Consider the following 18,893-nt stretch of genomic DNA (forward strand, 5'->3'; position numbering starts at 1 on the left):
TGGCAAAGTGGCTAGAGGGCCAGTCTCACATCCAAGAAGACCTGGGTTCCAGGGCTGCCTCTGAAATACTTGCTATGAAACCCTGGGCAAGGCAACTCTCTAAGTTGCACAGAAGGTGCTTATTTCCATTTCTGAAATTTCCCTATGCAAATAAAGTCACAGATCCAGTCAATGCTATCCCCTAATTTTCACATTATAAACTCATAAAAGCTCTAACATCTCTTTATTGCATTACAAGTTTTTAGATATTTGTCATAAACATGGTCTGCAAACTGTCGATATAGCATAAAGTATCTTTCCCTTGGGGTTTGACATATTTATTTATATTTAGCTTGGAAGGAAAGCAAAAATATGAAGAGCTAAGTTTAAGAGTACATACTTTATTTTTAAACAAAATAAGTCATGAAAAAAGTGCAACAAGAAGCTCTAAGTCTTATCCATAGGACAGGATTTGACAAGGCTAAAATGTAACACACTCATACACACATACACATACACACACACACATACACACACAAACTAACAGAAATGTTAAGGAAGTTACTTATGTCATGAACCTTTCTCGCTGGTGGAGATGAATATAGCTGCTCTTATTCAGGTATAGAACCATAAACAAATGCAGTGAATTGGAGAGCTCTCTAGGCAATGCCTTACAAACTTTTGCCCTTTACAATGTAAGAATCTCTCTGGACCAGATTCTTTGTGTCAAATAATGTTTTTTGCCTCTATTATACTAAAAATAAACAAGTTACTTAATGCCTGATTATATCATCTGTATTCATGGCTTATTGCAAACTAACTTTTAAAAATTATTCGCATTTTCTTTCCTCTGTGAGGCTTCAGTTAATTCACATTCTTCATTAGAGACACCAATTTTCCTGTCACCAATTTCTTTAAATTAAAACACATTACTAGAGCCAATCCAAAGTCAAGCCAATCCAAACCAGTTTTTGCCTTAGGGTCAAATAGTGCAAGGGAACATCTCTCTCTGGTGGACTGACAGTCAAGTTGAAAATTCACCTTTAAAAACTCTTAGAAAGGTTCTTCCCTCCACTCCAACTCCCCCTCACCAAAAAAAAAAAAAAAGGCAAGGAATATGTACTTTAAGTAAGTACAATCTGGATGAGTTTATATTCAAGAATGGAATTGACTTTAGGCTACATATTCAACTAATCTTAATGAAATATTTTTTAAAATCCTGTTTCTCTTTTCAATAAGCATCAGATAAAATTAAAATTGCAAGCAGTATGACACTAATTGGCCTTGAACATCTTTTTGCACAAGTGAAAAAAAAATTCAATAAGCAATTAGTTCAAAGTTAACTTCATGGGGGTGTGGGGTGGGGGGATAAGTATTTAGTGTTGGCTTTATGACAATTTAGCTACCTATTGGACCCCACTCCAAAAACAACTCTAATATGTTTCATGTACTCTGATTATATAGAAAATAGCATAAACTGGCTCAAAACTGGAAAACCTATATACTGTTCTGACCCTCATCAAATTTTCTGTCAGTCATATTCATAAGATGTGAGGTTAACTACTCATGTAGTTAAGGGCAGTTAAAAAGGGAAATCTGAATTTTTTTTTTTAGTTAATACACATTGATTCACACTATAATTTACTTTATACTTTACAAACTTTATTAAATAATGGGCATTGCTAAAGTTCATTATCTTATATACACTATCTTAAACTGTTTTACTAGAGGCAATTCCCATAAGTAGCATTCTATGAAGTGAAAATTGAACTTATTTAAAAAAAATGAGTATCCAGTACAGGGATTTAATATGACAGAAATACACATTTCTAAAATGCACAAAACTTTTGGTTTCCTGGAAGCTTATACAGTAATACAACATATCCCTGGCCATTTAAAAACTAAGTTAAAGCACAGAGCTGATGATTTGCAGCAGCCTCAAATTCACAATAAGGGTATATACACAGTCCTCAAAATCTGCACCCTAATAAAAAGAATTCATTTGAAGACATAAAATACATCTCTGCCTAAACACGTAAATACAATGATATGTACATATACACTTTATACAATAAAGGGAGCCATTTCAAAGCTGTCATTTGCAGGGTGTGTGACGGGTGTCTTATACTTTCAAAAATCAAAACCATGCAATTAGCAAAGCAGCATGAATTTGAAGAATCATTTTTATAAAATGAAAAATGATCAGCTCATTATTTTCAAGAATTCAATCCATGCCAATCACAAAAAAATGGAGTTGACTTCATTCCAGGCAGCTTAATATTCAAGTAACTTTTCTGTTTCCCGCACTGCATGAACTTGCTATTTTTAAGACTTCTATGAAGTCAAGAAGTATGAGATTTTTGTGGCTCTCTTTTTTTTTTCCATAAACAGCTTGATCCTGAAACCCCAGGATACTGGGTTTTCTAAGGTTATCAAAAGGGTGAAGGATCCAGTATAATATTAACTCTCCTCCAAAAATTTTTTTTAACACTTTTGGTGAAGGAAAAGAGCAGACATTAAGCAAAGAGTGATTTGAAGAGTCAAATATATAGGTGGCGGTGGTGGTGTTTTTAAGTGGCCTAACTATCCATCACTATACGGAGAATCACATTTTATGTTCTGCATTTAAGGATATGAGGCACTGGATTTAACACAAAAAAGGAATCACAAGTAAGATGCCACCTTGATCTTGCACTTTGTTTTAGTTTCACTCATTTTAACAAAGACAACATAGATGACCCTAAATATCATACATAATTTTATTTGCCTATCTAAATGGGAAAATGTGATGGGGAAAAGGGGAAGGAGGAAGCAAGCATCTATATAACTGCTTCTGACAAGACTTTGAAGTCCACATTTTGAAAATCTATCTTGTTTCTGCATAAGATCTTTTGATTTCATGTTTCATTCATGGGACTTATGATTAGGTAGGATCCTTTCAATTAAAAATTAAATCTGCTACTACATTCCCCAATTTAAAAAACTCCCCCCTCAAAAAAAGAGGCTTTATGAGGTCCTATATATTTGGTATCTCTATACAGTACTATGGCACACTGCTTTTTAGATACGGTATGGCAATGCAAGGTTAAGATGTCAGTTAGCAAAAGTGGCAAAGAAAGTTTTGTAATGAGTCTCTCTTTGTTAAATATCTTTAACATAGATTTTTGTGTGTGTATACACACAAACATACTACGTGCAAATAAAACAAAAATCAAGTGGCATTGCCAAGTCACTAGAAACTCTTGAGACATGTTTTCAGTCAAGTTCCAGACTGACGAGGAAAATGCTCTTTGAAAACACAAATCTTTGGAGAAGGGAGGGGCAGTTTAAAAATGTCATGGTATTATGTAAGAATAATCTATTTTCTTTGCATGAAGTGTACTTCAATATGTTTAAGATTTCTTTTTAATTCAACTTATACTAATGGAAAACAAACTCTTCCTAATAGCATGTCATCTCTAATACCAACAATCTGACTTCTGATAGAGTTGGATTTACCTTCAGGCCACTGAAGGAGCTGCTATCCAAGAGTCATAAAGTCAGCAATGTGAATATCAATCATATTCTCAAGGCCTTCTTTTCAAATAGCAAAAAGCGGCAATTGTGAAAGAATTTACCTATGTAAAAATCCCAGAGAAAGCGTTCCTTTTCCTTCTAATGTTTTGGTCATGGGAAATCTAATTCCTTGTGGTCATATAATTTTTGCATACTAAATTAGCAACTTATCTAAGCTCCCAGCAGAAACCAAAAAGTGGACAACATATTATACTACCCCATAGAAAAGGCGATTCCAACAGAAAGCTTTTGTCAAGCACTGATAAATGCAATAGTGATGATAACATATAACAGATATCAAATTGAACCAGATATCCTTTAGATAACATAATCTTTGACTTTTAACCTAACATGCTTTAAAAATTTTTAATGGTGCTTGCTCTGCTACCTGTGATAACAACTGCCACCCAATTATGCATATTGTTGCACAGAAGTGCTAAATTTCTTAAACTGTGGGCAGTATTGTCAAGATATAGAAGAAAGTGGCCAGACCATAAGAAAAGACCAAACTTTGAGGTGAAGGTGGACGACAATAAGAATAAGCTAAGGATGTTCAAGTAAAATTGACTTCGAAATCAACCATCCTCATAAAATATACCACTAGATGTTAATTAATATTCGCTACTAGTACAGTCCTGTCTGTTTCAACCTTTTCAACATAATGTGCCATATCCTATACATCTACAATTTCATATTGCTGTGTGAACACTACACTGAAATATGTCATTAGTATTTGTAGTACATGAATATTGTAAAAAGACAGCACAGTCATAAGCTATGAAGTACTTTAGACAAAGCTGCTTGAGCTGAGACATTGAAATTTTTCCCTTAGAGCCTGGACAATGTTCTGCTGATTGGGTGAGGAATTACTCCACAGATAGTCATTCAGTTTGTCAGAGTCACCATACGTTAGGTAAGGTGAAAGGTTAAGTTTGCTGTTGACTGGTTTTGTGGCAGAAGCACAAGGACTGCCTAAAGAATGAGAGGTGATGTTGCTACGCTGATCATCAGTCAGCTCATCTTCTCTAATCTTTGGATCAAATTTCTGGAGGCGATTCTGGGCTATCTCTAGGTCTGATTCATCCTCTTCTGATTTGATCTCTACATAGTCATCTTCATCTCCTTCTACCTCTTTGAAATTAGAAAAATAGTTCTGTGTGGCTATCTGGGCATTTAATGGTAAATTTTGATTCACTACCAGAACCTTCTGTGAATCTTGGAGAGTCACATTGGAGCACTTTTCAGCACCTTGCTGGCCTGAGACAGTGGTACCTAGTAATAAATCCTGTTGACTATCACACTTTGAGCTTCTGTGTGAAGACAGCTGCTGTTTCTTTCCCATTTCATTTGGGTAATTGATAGAGTCCACCAATTTGTTTAGCACAATTGAAGAAGCGGACTGGGACCAGCTGTATGACTGGGATTTATTACTTGTTCCTTTCCTGCCCAAAGAATTATAAACATGGATGTGATGTAAATTTTCTTTATTAGGCTGGTTTATTACAACGCTCCGTCTTTGTACAGGGCCTTGCAGAGGAGTGGATGTTTGAAGTGAAGGCACAGAACAAGCTGTTGACAACTGCCGCGGAGTACTTTTTGCATTCATCTCTGAAGAAGAGTATCTTGACTTGGTATCTTCATAAGGCCAGGCACGGAAATCTGGTAATTCTCCATTACTGTATGTAGAGTGCAAAAGCCAGTCTTCTGCTTGAGAGCCCTCATCATCCAACTGGGAATGGGAAAGAGACAGAGGTGGTGGGGAGGAAGATCGGAGGATGGGTGATTCTCTGGGGCTAGCCCAGCCATCCTTCTTTGTTTTAAGGGGGGTCCCTCTGAATACAATCTGGTCATAGAGTTGGGAATATTCAGCAATCCTGGCACCTAGAAGAAACAAGTATTTAAACAATTAGATATCCATAGGATAATTTCAATACCCACCTAAGATAAAAACCAATAGTATTTCATACGAGCACTAAATATAGTATTCAGGTTAAGGCTGAGGATGAGAAAACATTAAGGAATTGTCAGTATAAAACATACTGTTTCTTCTTCCCATTTTTAGGAAATCACTTCATCTAAGGATCACATTATATTTTATAATTCTTGAGTGTCTGATACCAAGGGCATATCTGCAGGCATCCACCATAGTCAATAAAATTCCTAATTATTCTCACAAGTTTGAAATAGTGATAGTATGCTGAAATGAGACACCACAAAATGAGAATGTGAGCATGTAAACATTGACCAATAAAAAAATTGAGGTATTTATTAAAACAAAAGTAACTACAACTTGTAGCCCAAGGGCTGCTTTTAGTTGCCAATGATTTTGGATAGCTGCTGAACAATGTGACCCAGGGAAGCCTATTCATTATAAGTATTCCTGCACTCAAGCAGCCAGTAGCACAGTAGATAGAGCATTACATTTAGGAAGACCTGTGTTGAAATCCTGCCTCATATACTTAGCTGCGTGACCCTGGGCAAGTCACTTAACCACTGTCTGCCTCAGCTCCCTCATCTGTAAAATGGGGACAATAATGGCACCTGCATCCCAGGACTGTTGTGAAGACTGAGTGAGATAGTATTTTTAAAGTGGTTTGCAAACATTAAAGTGCTATATAAATTGTTGTTTGGTCATTTTCAGTCATGTCTGACTTTCTGTGACCATTTTCCATGTTTTCTTGGGAAAAAAATACTGGAGGGGTTTGCCATTGCGTTCTCCAGATCATTTTACAGATGCAGAAACTGAGGCAAACAAGGTTAAGTGACTCACCCAGGGTCACACAGCTAGTAAGTGTCTGAAGCTAGATTTGAATTTCGGTCTTCTTGACTGAAGGACTGGCACTCTATCTATCCATTGTATCACTTAGCTGCCCAGCTGCTATATAAATGCTAGCTATCATTGTTACCCCATTTTTACTTCTCAAACCTGTCCCAGTTTTCTACCACTTGTTCCCTTGGTTCTGCTCCCTTTGCTCTTCATAATTTCATGCAAGTCTTCCTATGCCTTTCTAAAATCACTGAACTCATCATTTCTCATAGCATAGTAGTATTCCATCCATGATTAAAAATAGAATAAATTTTTTAAAAAGTGAAAAAAGAACAAGTTCCCTGCTTTGTTGCAGAAAAATCACACATCAATCTTGGACACTCATAACCTGGAGTCATTCAAGGAAACAGCTCATTTCACTTCTCTTATATTCAATGTCACCTTCTCAAAGCAACTAAAGGATACCATTCCTGACCTTAAAAAGTGAACTGTCCTTGTACTAAACCAATTGTTGTTATGCTTCTTATTATTAATTTGGCCACTTGGTACTGTTCTAGAGAGGTGATATAGTTCCTTCCAATGAAGCTTTCATTGCTTGAAATTATATTATGAGGCTCTTATTCTCTACTCCTTTTTCTTACTCCACTTCTAAATGTAATCATTTCTAAGCAGATTAAATAAAACATACAGCTGTCAAAATAAATTTGGGATTTTAAGCTGGAAAAGACCTTAGAGATCAAGTTAATGTAGTTCCCTCCTTTTACAGATGTAGCAACCGAGGCCTAGAATTGGTGAAAGTACCATTCTCCCAGAGACTCAAGAAGCACATAAGAATCACATGCCTCTCTGTCTTTTTGCTCTGCTCCCAGGAAAACAGGTTACAGTTGGTCACTACTCTTGTATGTCCTTCATAGACATTTTTCTTTTCCTCATAGATGGTTTTCTTCAGTGTAAATAACCCTGGTTTAACTTTGACTTTAGTGGTCCTATTTCCCAACCCTTTCTTTTTCTAGCCCAAATTTCATGGTAAGAATGAGATATTGAGTCTAAGCAGGTTTTGTCAAAAGAGCCCCCCCCCCATCATTTTATTCCCTGAAAAGACAAAATAAAAAGTGGAAATTTGGCAGTGCAGGACAGAGGTTGCTCTAAAGTCCATATTATTCAATCTGAAAGTGGCAATGTTTCACCAACCTCGTGAAACCTAACCCAGGGAAACTAAAGTAAAATAAATTCAAGAACCAACTGATATTTGGCCAGACCTTACTCATTCTAATCTAGACAAAGATGGTATAAGTTGGCTTTTAGGAGAGACAACCTGGGCCTTCCCAAAGCATGGTACAGTGATCAATTATTTTCAGAAAGCATCTGAGAAGTCCCATAATATTATACTTTCAAAGGATAAATAGGGAGTGAGGACATATTGAAAAGTTACTTTTGAACAGTTCTACTGTGAAAATGTAACTATAAATACTTGTAAGAATAGTCAATTCTGGATTATCAAACATAAAAAGGAAGAAGTTAGCCTGAATTGTGGGTAATAGCAAAACTGATTAAATTTGGATCTGGAGTGCATTATTACATATACTGCTTCTCTGAGTAGAAATATCCTATCCACTCCTCTCTGCATACACATATCCTACCAGTCCATTCTTCATAAACCTTCTCTGACTCAACTACTCCCTTCTGAATATACATCTTTGTAAATGCTCAATATCTGATGATATGTTCACATTAGTAACAACTCATCATGGATGGTTCTAATCTGTGTCAATGAGGGAAATGTGCAGACTGAAGAAATCACAATGTTAATTTAGAAGTATTATACAGTTAACAAAAGTTCATTTAAACATCCAAGTGAAATAAATTAAGTAAAAAGAAAATTGCTTAAAATCACGTAGCTTAAGGGAAGAAGCATTATACTGTTAATAAAAACAACTTTTGTTAAGATTTTAAAAGCACAGAAATGTACAGCCTAACCGAGTAGAAAGAACAATGGAGTGGGAGTCAAAAGCCTTGGACTCAAAAGTTCCCAGCTCCACCATCACCTCATTGTGTAAATTGGCCTAAGTAATTTCACTTGTCTGGGCTTCAGTTCCCTCCTGCATAAATTGAAAGGTTGGCCTTCGACATTAAAGATGCCTTCAAGCTCATTCTATGATTTCCATGTTATTTTTGTTAAAGTGACCAAAGGGTTCCACTCATTGATTAGTGATTCTGGTACCATACAAGGAAGCCAGCTATGGGCATGTCATTTCTGGTCTCTGGGGCTCAGTTTTCTTGTATATAAAAATGAAGGGGGCAGACTCAGTGACCTCTAAGATGATATTCCATCTCTACTTTTTGATGATGCAATGAATTAGTCTTTACTTGACTCTTTGGCCTTTTAGAACATTACTTCCAAACTAGGAGATTATCAGCTACTTTAATTGGCATAGCATTTTATGGCGATTTGATATTACACTTATTTTATTTTTCATTCCATCAAGTCCCCAGGTATTGATCTCTAAGTAAATAGAACTAAATACTTTATTTGCTGGATCACAAGGTGGACCTTTCTGACAATTTATGCCACTTTTCCCAGAACCATTAAACTTCTCATGTTCACATCTGAGTTACTCCCTAATTATTTATTAGAAAGGTTCATTTGTGAAAACAAAAAGATGTCATCTTGAGTCACATCCAGGGTTCAGCAATAATTCTGCCTCGGACAATGTAAGAATCCTAGAGATAGAACTGGCAAGGACCTGAGAGGCCAATAGTCCAATACCCTCATTTTACAAACATGGAAACCGAGGGCTAGGGAGGCTAATGCAATTTGCCTAAGGTTGAACAGGTAGTGATGGTCTGAGTTTGCATTTGGACACAGGTCCTTGGATTCCAGAGATGGATTCCCTGATGTTGTCCTCAAAAATGTGGATTATGTAGAACAAATTACAATTTTACTATAGGAACTCTGTTGTGAATGCATCCATGAATTTATATAACTTTTCTAAAATCTATTGAATCTATTTTTGAATACATTTAATTGTCAAAAAAAAGTCACATATTTCTAGCTTTGATGGAAACCTTCCAGTTCTAGTTTCATGAAATGCTGGCTCTATTTTTTTTTATAGGATTCAGATTCTGTCACTAACTAGCTGTGTGACTTTGATCAAATTACTTATCCTTTCCGTCTCAGTGGATTTGTTCTAAAAATGAGGGCATTGGACTACATGATTTGAGGCTTCTAGCTCTAACAAACCATGACTTCATAATGTTTTTATTATCTTTTCTCCCCAGCTGTGCTTCTTGATTTCCCTCTACCCCATATAGGTATTCCAAAATCTTAGTGCAGTTTAAAGGTTTACTAGCTGATACTTTTGAGATACTCTATATTTCTATGTCTCACAATATTTGACTTGGAGTACTTATTAGTTAAATGGCCTTGGGAAAGTCACTTAACTTCTCTCTCAACTTCAGTTTTTTTACTTGTAAAAATAAGGATAACAATAACACCCACTTCACAGAATTGTTGTGAGAATTAAATGAAATAATATTTGTAAAACCCTTTGCTAGCTACATAGCTGGCGCTGAAGAAACAGCTACTGATTACTCAGATGTTTTTAGGAGGGACATCAAACATGCCTCACTCTTTTCTGAGGCCAATATTAAAATGAATTTGAATTTCCTCAGTATGTACCATTTAATGGCAACAAAAATCCTAGAAACACGTTGCGTGGAAGAACAGAGGGAAGTCAGCTTCTGGTAACAACATATCCTAAAGATAAAGTACGAAGGATATTGATTATATAATTGCATAAAGTTCTTTTTAGCTCTAAAATTCTATGAGAACTAAGAGTTGTCTTCATAGAAAATTTTGAGTTTGGGAATAAGGTGACCCACCAAGTAGAAAACATGGTCTAAGAATTTGGTTTCCCAACCATATCTGATGAGAAGCTATAAATAGACCCATTGTCACCCTATATGAGAGACAGGTTACAGAAAGACAGAGGTATCTCAAAGAGATGGCCAAATTGTCTCCTTTACAAAAAGCTAGGATGCCAATATGTGGATTATGGCTCCTCCTATTTCTAGTAGTTTTTATGTCTTATTGACTTTAAATAGACCCATTGTCATCCTACATGAGAGACAGGTTACAGAAAGACAGAGGTATCTCAAAGAGATGGCCAAATTGTCTCCTTTACAAAAAGCTAGGATGCCAATATGTGGATTATGGCTCCTCCTATTTCTAGTAGTTTTTATATCTTATTGACTTAGACATAATGAGGAATTAACATGTATACACAGATACATACATTCCTCTATGTACATGATATATATTTTATATATAGTATACATATGGTGTGTGTGTGTGTGTGTGTGTGTATATATATATGTATATATATATATATATATATACACACACACACACACACACACACATACACACATACACATATCAGATATACAGAATCATTAAAATAATAGGAATCATGCCCAGATTATACATTGATATTTTTTTTCCTTTTTGCTGATAAGAATTCTTGGAATTCTGGAGAAGAATTTCATGTCACCCTTGTTAAAACAGGTACAAAGACAGGGGATGAGATGACTGAAGTAATGTCGAGTCAACATTTTTTGTGTCTAAGTTTTGAAAGATGTCTAGGATGAGGTTTGGCTTTTTACAGTAAGATGAATCCTTCAATTGACATAGGGTTTTCTCCCACATGAGCTATCATAGGAATGATAATTCGAAGGTATCCTTTGCCTCAAAGGATCCCAGGAGGCCTGAGTGCTACAAGGCTGCCAGCATGCTACATATTGTTATAAAAATATGGGAAGGAATGGACCTGCTTGTGTGACTTTTAGGCGAAAACCTGCCCCAGGCCCTATAGACCCAGGCTAGGCATTCAATAAAGATGTTCGAGAGTTTCAGCCGGGGGATAGCGTGCTCCTCCTTCTGCACAACAGCGAGAGCAAGCTCCGGGCAAAGTGGCAAGGCCCATACGAAGTAGTCTGGAGAATCGGTCCAGTCGATTACGAGTTCCTGTGCCCAGATAAACAAGAAAGAGAAAAGGATTCATCACGTCAACTTGTTGAAACCCTAATGGGCACAGGAAGCTCTTTTGATTCACCCAGACGGAGGAGGCGAGGATTTAGGTCGTCAGGTCCAAGAGATGGCAGGCCCTAGGGACGTGCCCACATCAGGCAGCAATGGAAAACACAGAGCTCTCAGGAAGATTTTGAAGATGTCTTCTCTTTGTTGGGGAGAACGTCGGTAGTAGCCCACCATGTCAAAATGGACCCAGACACTTATCTGGCAAAAAGATCCTACAGGATCCCCAAAGAAGATGCCAAGAGGAAAAAGAATCACTAAATTAATATTAAAAAGGGTATAGGAGAAATTCATAAGTGGGCGCTGTGGTGCTAATGGCTTAGTTTCTTAATCCTTCAGGATAGACATCTCACATTTTAATAGATATTCCCTACTCAAAGAGTGGGGTACAGGACATTACTATTTTTTACTCACTCAACTTCTATTGTCAGATACCATTAATATTATCTCAGAGGGGAGCATTACCTTCTCTATTATTCTCAGAGGCCCAGGTAATACAACTGTCTGCCACCAGCCCAAAGTTAATGGCTTTATTACCACGGCACAGTTCTCTTTTTGGTCACCATTTCTTACCTAGATCTGTGTGTAGAACTCAATTATCTTCTCTCTGTATGTAAATGAATTGTTTTCTATTACCACTATATATGGAAAAGAGAAATCAGATATAACTAAGTAGGTAGGTGCAGACTCATCTGGTAAGAGAAGCCTCTGAAAGGTCACCCAATCTCTGGGACCAAAGGTTCAGAGGCTGCCCTTAAACAATCTATGACAAGTAATTTCTTCTAAAAATTATACCACCTTCTATGTATCTTGCACTTCACAGGTCACAAAATCCTTCCATATATATTGTCTCATTTGAGCCTCACAGCATCTTATAAGGTTGGTAGGTGAGTTATTAATATTCTTAATGTTCCTGATTTACAGAGACTAGGCTGAGGCTCAGAGTGGTTGAGTGACTTCCCAAAGGTCACACAGTTAATAAGTGTCACTTGAACCCAGGTATTCTATTACTCTAATTCTCTCTTCTATTCTGTCACGCTTCCTTTAGGAATCTCTAACAAGGTCATTCAATAACATTCCTTCATTATAACCCCTCCAGGGTTCTCATAGTCTTAACTACCAAGGAAATTCTTTCTCCTGTCTAGCAGTAAAAACCAGCAGGCATCTGATAAGACCTAAATCTCTCAAATAGCTGATGGATTGATTCAGAAACTCCCACTCTCATTCCTCTGCTCCCCTCTCAAAAGAGACAAACAGAAACAAATCTCCAAGGAGAAATATTGATGAGACCAATATGGTCAAATCTACATCACTAAGAAGCAGCTTTTTGGGAAGCCTATCTAAATTAGCCACTATTTCTGAAAATTGACATTTTTGTTTGGGGAGCATGACAATTTCTTCTCAGAAATTCTAGGGTAGTGAAAAATACCCTGTGCTTTATTCAAACAGATGCTCTACCACTGAAATGTGGTCTGAGGAGTTACTGTGAAGTTTTGACCTTGAAAAACCCTAATGAAAAAATAGGTAGTTCTCCAATAAGAGAATCATTCAAGTCTCTGGCACCAGCTCTGCCAATAAAAAAAAAAAAGGTACACAGTGTCCTAGTTCAGACTCAACGCACCCCACCCCACGAGAAGTCTTACGGAAAAGTTTTATTAAAGACATTTTAAAAGCTTTATTGCTGTCTTGGGCTTTTTATCCTTTATACCACAGTTATGTCCACCCACGTCAAGACTGAACCCTTCTCCATGTAACAGAGAAAAAAAACCAAGCGAAAACACCTAATACAGAAGTCAACTACCAACATACTGTCCTGTAGTAACCTAACTTCACTGCTATGAGGGAGGAGGCAGTAAGAATTTCATATTTTTGATAATATATATAAGGGAGAGAAAAGATGGGTAGTTCTACAATGAGAGAATCACTCAAATCCCTCCTGCCAGCTTTTCCAAAAAAGCATGTGATAGGAAGTAGAAGAGCAGAGAACCAATTCAGTTGGATTATTATTATTTTTTAAAATTAAGTATTAACTAAAACACATGAGGAATGAGAAGAGAAGACTAGCAGAACATGCGTGAGCAGAACAATTGGGAAGATCTGAGAAAAGATGCTTATTTTATTTTGAGTCATTATTAGGGTAACTAAGCATTTTAGTTTGAAATACATTCCCACCACTATATTCCTCTCCTAAAACTCCGAAGTTTATCTTGGCTGTGAGAATCCTCTAAACATACTGACACCCTGGAATCAAATCCTAAATTTGTTTCTTTGTTTGTTTGTATTTCCCATACTTCATATTCACTCAGAGAGGGAATCTTTATGGCAGGAAATATTACAAGAAGTAACTCTAGTTTTCTTTTCATTTTTCTTGATATGACAACTATGTTACTAAGTCGCACTGTCAATGACAAATTCTTAAATCATTGGATATATATATAGAGAGACGATAATCTTATCAGGCTAAATCTTTTATAATTTGGAATCCACTCTACTGCATCAGTGATTTATGGAGACAGATACCACAGTTTCTCCAGCAGTTGGGCACCACTACCTATGAAATCAAAGTGCTCGACAACAGGAGAACATGACCAGAGGTGTGCATTTTTTTTTTTAGGCAATTGGGATTAAGTGACTTGCCCAGGGTCACATAGCTAGTAAGTGTTATGTGTCTGAGGCCACATTTGAACTCAGGTCCTTCTGACTTCAGGGCTGGTGCTCTATCTACTGTGCCACCTAGCTGCCCCTAAACGCCAAGCATATTTTTGGTTAGGCAATGGGGTTAAGTGACTTGCCCAGGGTCACACAGCTAGTAAGTGTTATGTGTCTGAGGCTGGATTTGAACTCAGGTCCTCCTGAATCCAGGGCCAGTGTTCTACCCACTGCATCACTAAGCTGCTGGGAGGTGTGCATTTTTTTTTAAGGTCATGTAGATGCCTTTTTGAAATTCAAATTCATTTCAACATACATCTTGTTCTCAAGAGAAAAAAAAGAAAATATTTTCAACATACCAATGGCAGGACCTCCTTGCTTCTTCTCTTCCAATATGGCTGCAAGATCTTTGTGTCTTGACTTATGTGGCTGACTGGCTGTTTGTTCTCCTTCTGCACCTTTCACTTTTAAAAGCTGATTAGCCCTCTTAATCTTCTGACTGTATTGTCTTGCCATCAGAAAAACTCTGCTTTTGGTTTTATCTGCACTGTTCATTCTTAAGTCAGAACTCTCAGGGTCTGTATGGGATAAACTGCTATTAATTGATTCACAAGGGCTTTCTATGGAAGGCATTTCACTGGCCAGAGAAAGTCTATTAAGATTCATTAATGAGTTTTCTTTGTAAAGCATATCTTCTTCAAAAGGGAGGTTGGTCCTGCTTAACCTCATAGCTTTGTTTTTTACAGGCTTAAGGAAAACAGGGTTTTCTGGCAGGGAGAGAGTAGATATTGCATAGTCTGTATCTTTACTGAGTTCAGGTGTGCTTCCAGCATGTAACCTTTCTTGGATATCATCTTTACTAACAGGAAATGCAGCAAGGAGGCGGTCTCTCGTTTTCTCTTCATTTTTCTTGATGTAGTTTTCCAAGTCATTCCAAATTTCATCTACTTCTTCTGACAGTTTATCAGCTACAGACTTGTGAGACAGGGAATCAGAGTTTGAAGAACTGTATAGCAAACTTAAATAATCATTCTCCAAGGGACCATGACGGTAAGGTGTTTCATCTTCACTGAACTGGAGGCTCTCCTCAGAAACAAATGGGCGCAAACTGTCACAACAGGCAAAATCTGTCTCCAGCCCTAAAAAGCTGCTCCGCTTTGCACATTTTAGGGTAGTTGCATTTAAAATCCAGTAGCGGTGGTTCTGGGAGCTGTATAGTGTCATATATATTTTCCTCAGTAATGCTGAGCTCATGCGAGCTTAAATTGGAGGCATCTCTACTGGATAGAGTTCTATCTCTTTTTTCTGGCAGAGTGACATTATCTTGACCTTCTTGCTTCTGGGGGGAGGCTAATAAGTCTGGGCTGCTTTGATGGTGTACACCTTGCACAGAGTCTATGTTTGATCTCTGGGGAATATATTCAGGCCCATCCCTTTTGGTAAAACCCATCCGTTTTAAATCTTCATAACTTATATTATCATAGACGTGGTCTATGTCAGGAAGGGGCAACTCTGTATCAAAGTAAGTCTTCCCGTCACTTTCTGTTCTAAAACCTCTTTCTACCTCCCTCTGTGAAGCATGCTGAACATTCTCACTGTCTCTATTTCGTGCTTCTGGTAGACAAGTATTGCTTTCACCAGCACTGCTGGCCCGCCTGACAATCCTGTGACCAGCATTGGTGATACCTGGATCCCTGGATTGTATCTGTCCCAAGTGCCAACTACAGGGTCGACTGGAACCATTACTCTCCTCACAGAGCCTGGTGGAATGCAAATCAGATGAAGATAATGATGGCAAAAACATATGGTAATCATCTTCATCCTCCTCATTCTCTCTTGAGGTGAGCGTCTACTGGGAAATAGGGCTTGCCTGATCTGGTGATCAGTCCAGATGTTTCTCACACCAGCACCACCACCTCCCAGGACATTCAAAAGGACTGGGTTATTTTGCTGAGAGGTCCGCTGTGCTGGGGGATTTCCAGCTGATGTAGAACGTGGAAGGTCTGTAATTAGTGATGAAGGTGCTTCTTCATCATCCTTGGAAATCTGAAAAATATTTGAGATACAATTGAACGAAAGTCACAGGAAAAACAAAATGCGATTTTAAAAATATTATTTATACTCAGTCTTCTCAATGGATTGTAAACTCATTGAGCTCAGGGACTGGCTTGTATTTCTTTGTATCCTTCACAGTACCCTGTAGGCCCTGCAAGCAGTAGGCACTATCTATTGCTTTTAGTTGAATTTAAAACATTTTAAATAGCCTCTAGGACAGTATTATTAGGGAGAATTTAGGTTAAGTTTTTATATTGTTCAGTTCAGAATTTGGTCTTAACCCAGGAACATCTAATATGCATTTGATATTTCTCTACTTTTTGACATTTTCAACAACATGGCTAGTTAATCTTTTTCTACTTCCTTTTGAGTCTTATTGGGAATTTTGTTGCATGCCCCATGGGAAGAAAGAAGATTAGACTATTACTAATGAATAATTATTTTTAATAAACTTTTGAATTATTGGTAAAAGTAAATAAAGCTATAGGGGCAAAGAGTAGAATTTAAATGTTGAGGAGAGAGCCCACATGCTCTCCTGTTTCCTCCTTGTCATCTGTATTTATCTGTTTAATAGCTTCAAAGCTGAGCTTTAATCCTGATTACTGCTATAGGGTAGTTCAAGAAACGGTTAAAATAGATTATCTAGGGTGCTTTGGTCAAATAAACTATCTCTGTGATGCCACCAAAAAAAAAATCCTGAGAAGGACATTATATCAGTAAATAAGCATTTTTTAATTGTTGTTTAGCAATTTTTTCAGCCCTGTCCGACTCTCTGTGATCCCATTTGGGGTTCTGGCAGAAATACTGGAGTAGTTTGCCATTTCCTTCTCCACAATAGGCATTTATTAAAGATCTACTACATTTCAGGCACTGTGCTAAGTGCTAGGGATACAAAGAAAGGCAAAAGACAATTCCTGCCCTCAAGGAACTCACAATTTAATGGGGGAGACAACATGCAAAGTACAAACAAGCTATACACAGGATAAATGAAAAAGAAGAGAGAGAAGTGGGATTGGGAAAGGCTTCCTGTAGAAGGTGGGATTTTAGCTGGGATTCGAAGGAAGCCAGGGAAGTCCGGAGGTAGAGCATTCTAGGCCTGGGGGACAGCAAGTAAAAATGCTGGGAGCCAAAAAATGGAGTGTCTTGTTCCAGGAAGAGCAAGGAAGCCAATGAGAGTATATGGAAGGAGAAGATGTAAAAAGATTGGAAAGGTAGGTGGGGAAGCTAGATTATCAATAGCTTTGAACAACAATAAAGGATTTTTGTATTTGATCCTATGGGAGGGATAAAGATTAAACTGTTACTAATGAATAATTATATTATGTGATGATCCTGATTGGCTGCCTGGGGAGAACAGCTTTCCTTCCATACAAATCTGCTTTAAGAAAATACAGTGGAGAAATAATCATGTCATCATAAAATGGGTTACTTCATAAAACGGGTCTTTATTTTTTCAAAGGTTCATAGCAATTAGATTTTCAATGTGATCAATGTATAAAAATCTTGAATAAATTAAAATATATAGCACACTCGATCTTGGGAGTGTTGAGCTGTAGTAGGCTAAAACAAAAAGGGGATCTGGCATTAATATGGTGAGCCTCCAGGAGTGAAAAGCCACCCGTTTGCCTAAGGAAGAAATGGCCAATGTCAGAAACTAAGAAGGTCAAAGTGCTTTTATTGTTCAGAGTGGAATTAGGTTCCTGAGTAGTAGCTTAGACTTAGAGTCTAAGCTAGAAAGAAAGACCTAGTCTTAAAAATAATAAAGTAAAATAATAAAAAAAAAGATTGTGCTAAGCAGAAGTAAGAAAGAGCTAATATCCTTATATCAGGAATATAATTTTTTTAAAAGGGCAAAAGAGCATGTACAACTTACATTTTAATTTGAACAATATAGAAGTCACAAACAGAAAGTTTCCAAGGGTTCTTTAATCAACTAAATCTCTCTGCAGTCATAATGGGATTAACAATTCTAGATTATACATGCATGGGATATTCAGTAGATGGAACAGTAATAACAACTTTGAATTTGCAACTTCCAATCTTTATACAGAAGAGATAACGATCTCCCCTACTCCTCACTGTATCTTCTAAGAGGAGAAACTTAAAGTAATATGATGTCATGTCTTTATCTCACACTTCCTCATAGCCCAAATGGCAGCAATAGGAACTTGTCCACAGAAGGTGGCTCCACAGCACTCGGAATAAGCAAAGACTTCAAGTTTTTTTGTGTGGACACATTTTTTCAACGTGGTGTATCACATGACCTTTTTATTCTGAAATAAAGTAGCCACTAACTAGAGTGCACTGTGGGATAGACTGCAGGAATGCAGTCATGGTGGCTCCTAGAATTTGGGAGTAGCAAGAAGGGTATACAAAGATGGTTAAAGGACATGGGGGAAATACAGGGCAGAAGATAGGGAAGGAAGATAAGAAGGGAAGAAGGAAGGGAGGAGGGAAGGGAGAAAAGAAGGAAGGAAGGGAAAGAGGGTTAGGGAGAAAGGAAGAATTTATTATGTGCCTATTATGTTCCAGGTACTTAACAAACATTATCTCATTTGATCCTCACAACAAACCTGAGAGGTAGGTGCTAGTATCCTCATTTTAGAATTGAGGAAACTGAGACAGACAATGGTTAAGTGATTTGCTCAGGGTCACAGAGATAGTAGGTGTCTAAGATTGGATTTGAACTCAGGTCTTCCTCAGTTCAGACCCAGGTCTCTATCCATTGTACCACCTAATTCTTTGCTTGGAACAACTTTAAAGGCAAACATCTTGTTTACTGTGAAGGTAATA

At 37.4% G+C, this 18,893-nt stretch overlaps 1 protein-coding gene across 1 annotated transcript in view; it reads right to left on the reverse strand.

Moving 5' to 3' along the window:
• Positions 1–360: 360 nt before the first annotated feature.
• Positions 361–18,893, reverse strand: part of PLEKHG1 (pleckstrin homology and RhoGEF domain containing G1) — a 100,602-nt gene continuing 82,069 nt past the window's right edge. The window contains 4 exon segments of the mRNA XM_020986601.2: positions 361–5,415; positions 14,405–15,215; positions 15,217–15,879; positions 15,882–16,091. Coding sequence (XP_020842260.1) covers positions 4,322–5,415; positions 14,405–15,215; positions 15,217–15,879; positions 15,882–16,091 — 2,778 coding nt within the window. The 3' untranslated portion in view covers positions 361–4,321.

This window comes from Phascolarctos cinereus, unplaced genomic scaffold (genome assembly GCF_003287225.1).
Source record: "Phascolarctos cinereus isolate Bilbo 61053 unplaced genomic scaffold, phaCin_HiC Scaffold_5;HRSCAF=322, whole genome shotgun sequence".
Lineage (NCBI taxonomy): Eukaryota > Metazoa > Chordata > Mammalia > Diprotodontia > Phascolarctidae > Phascolarctos > Phascolarctos cinereus.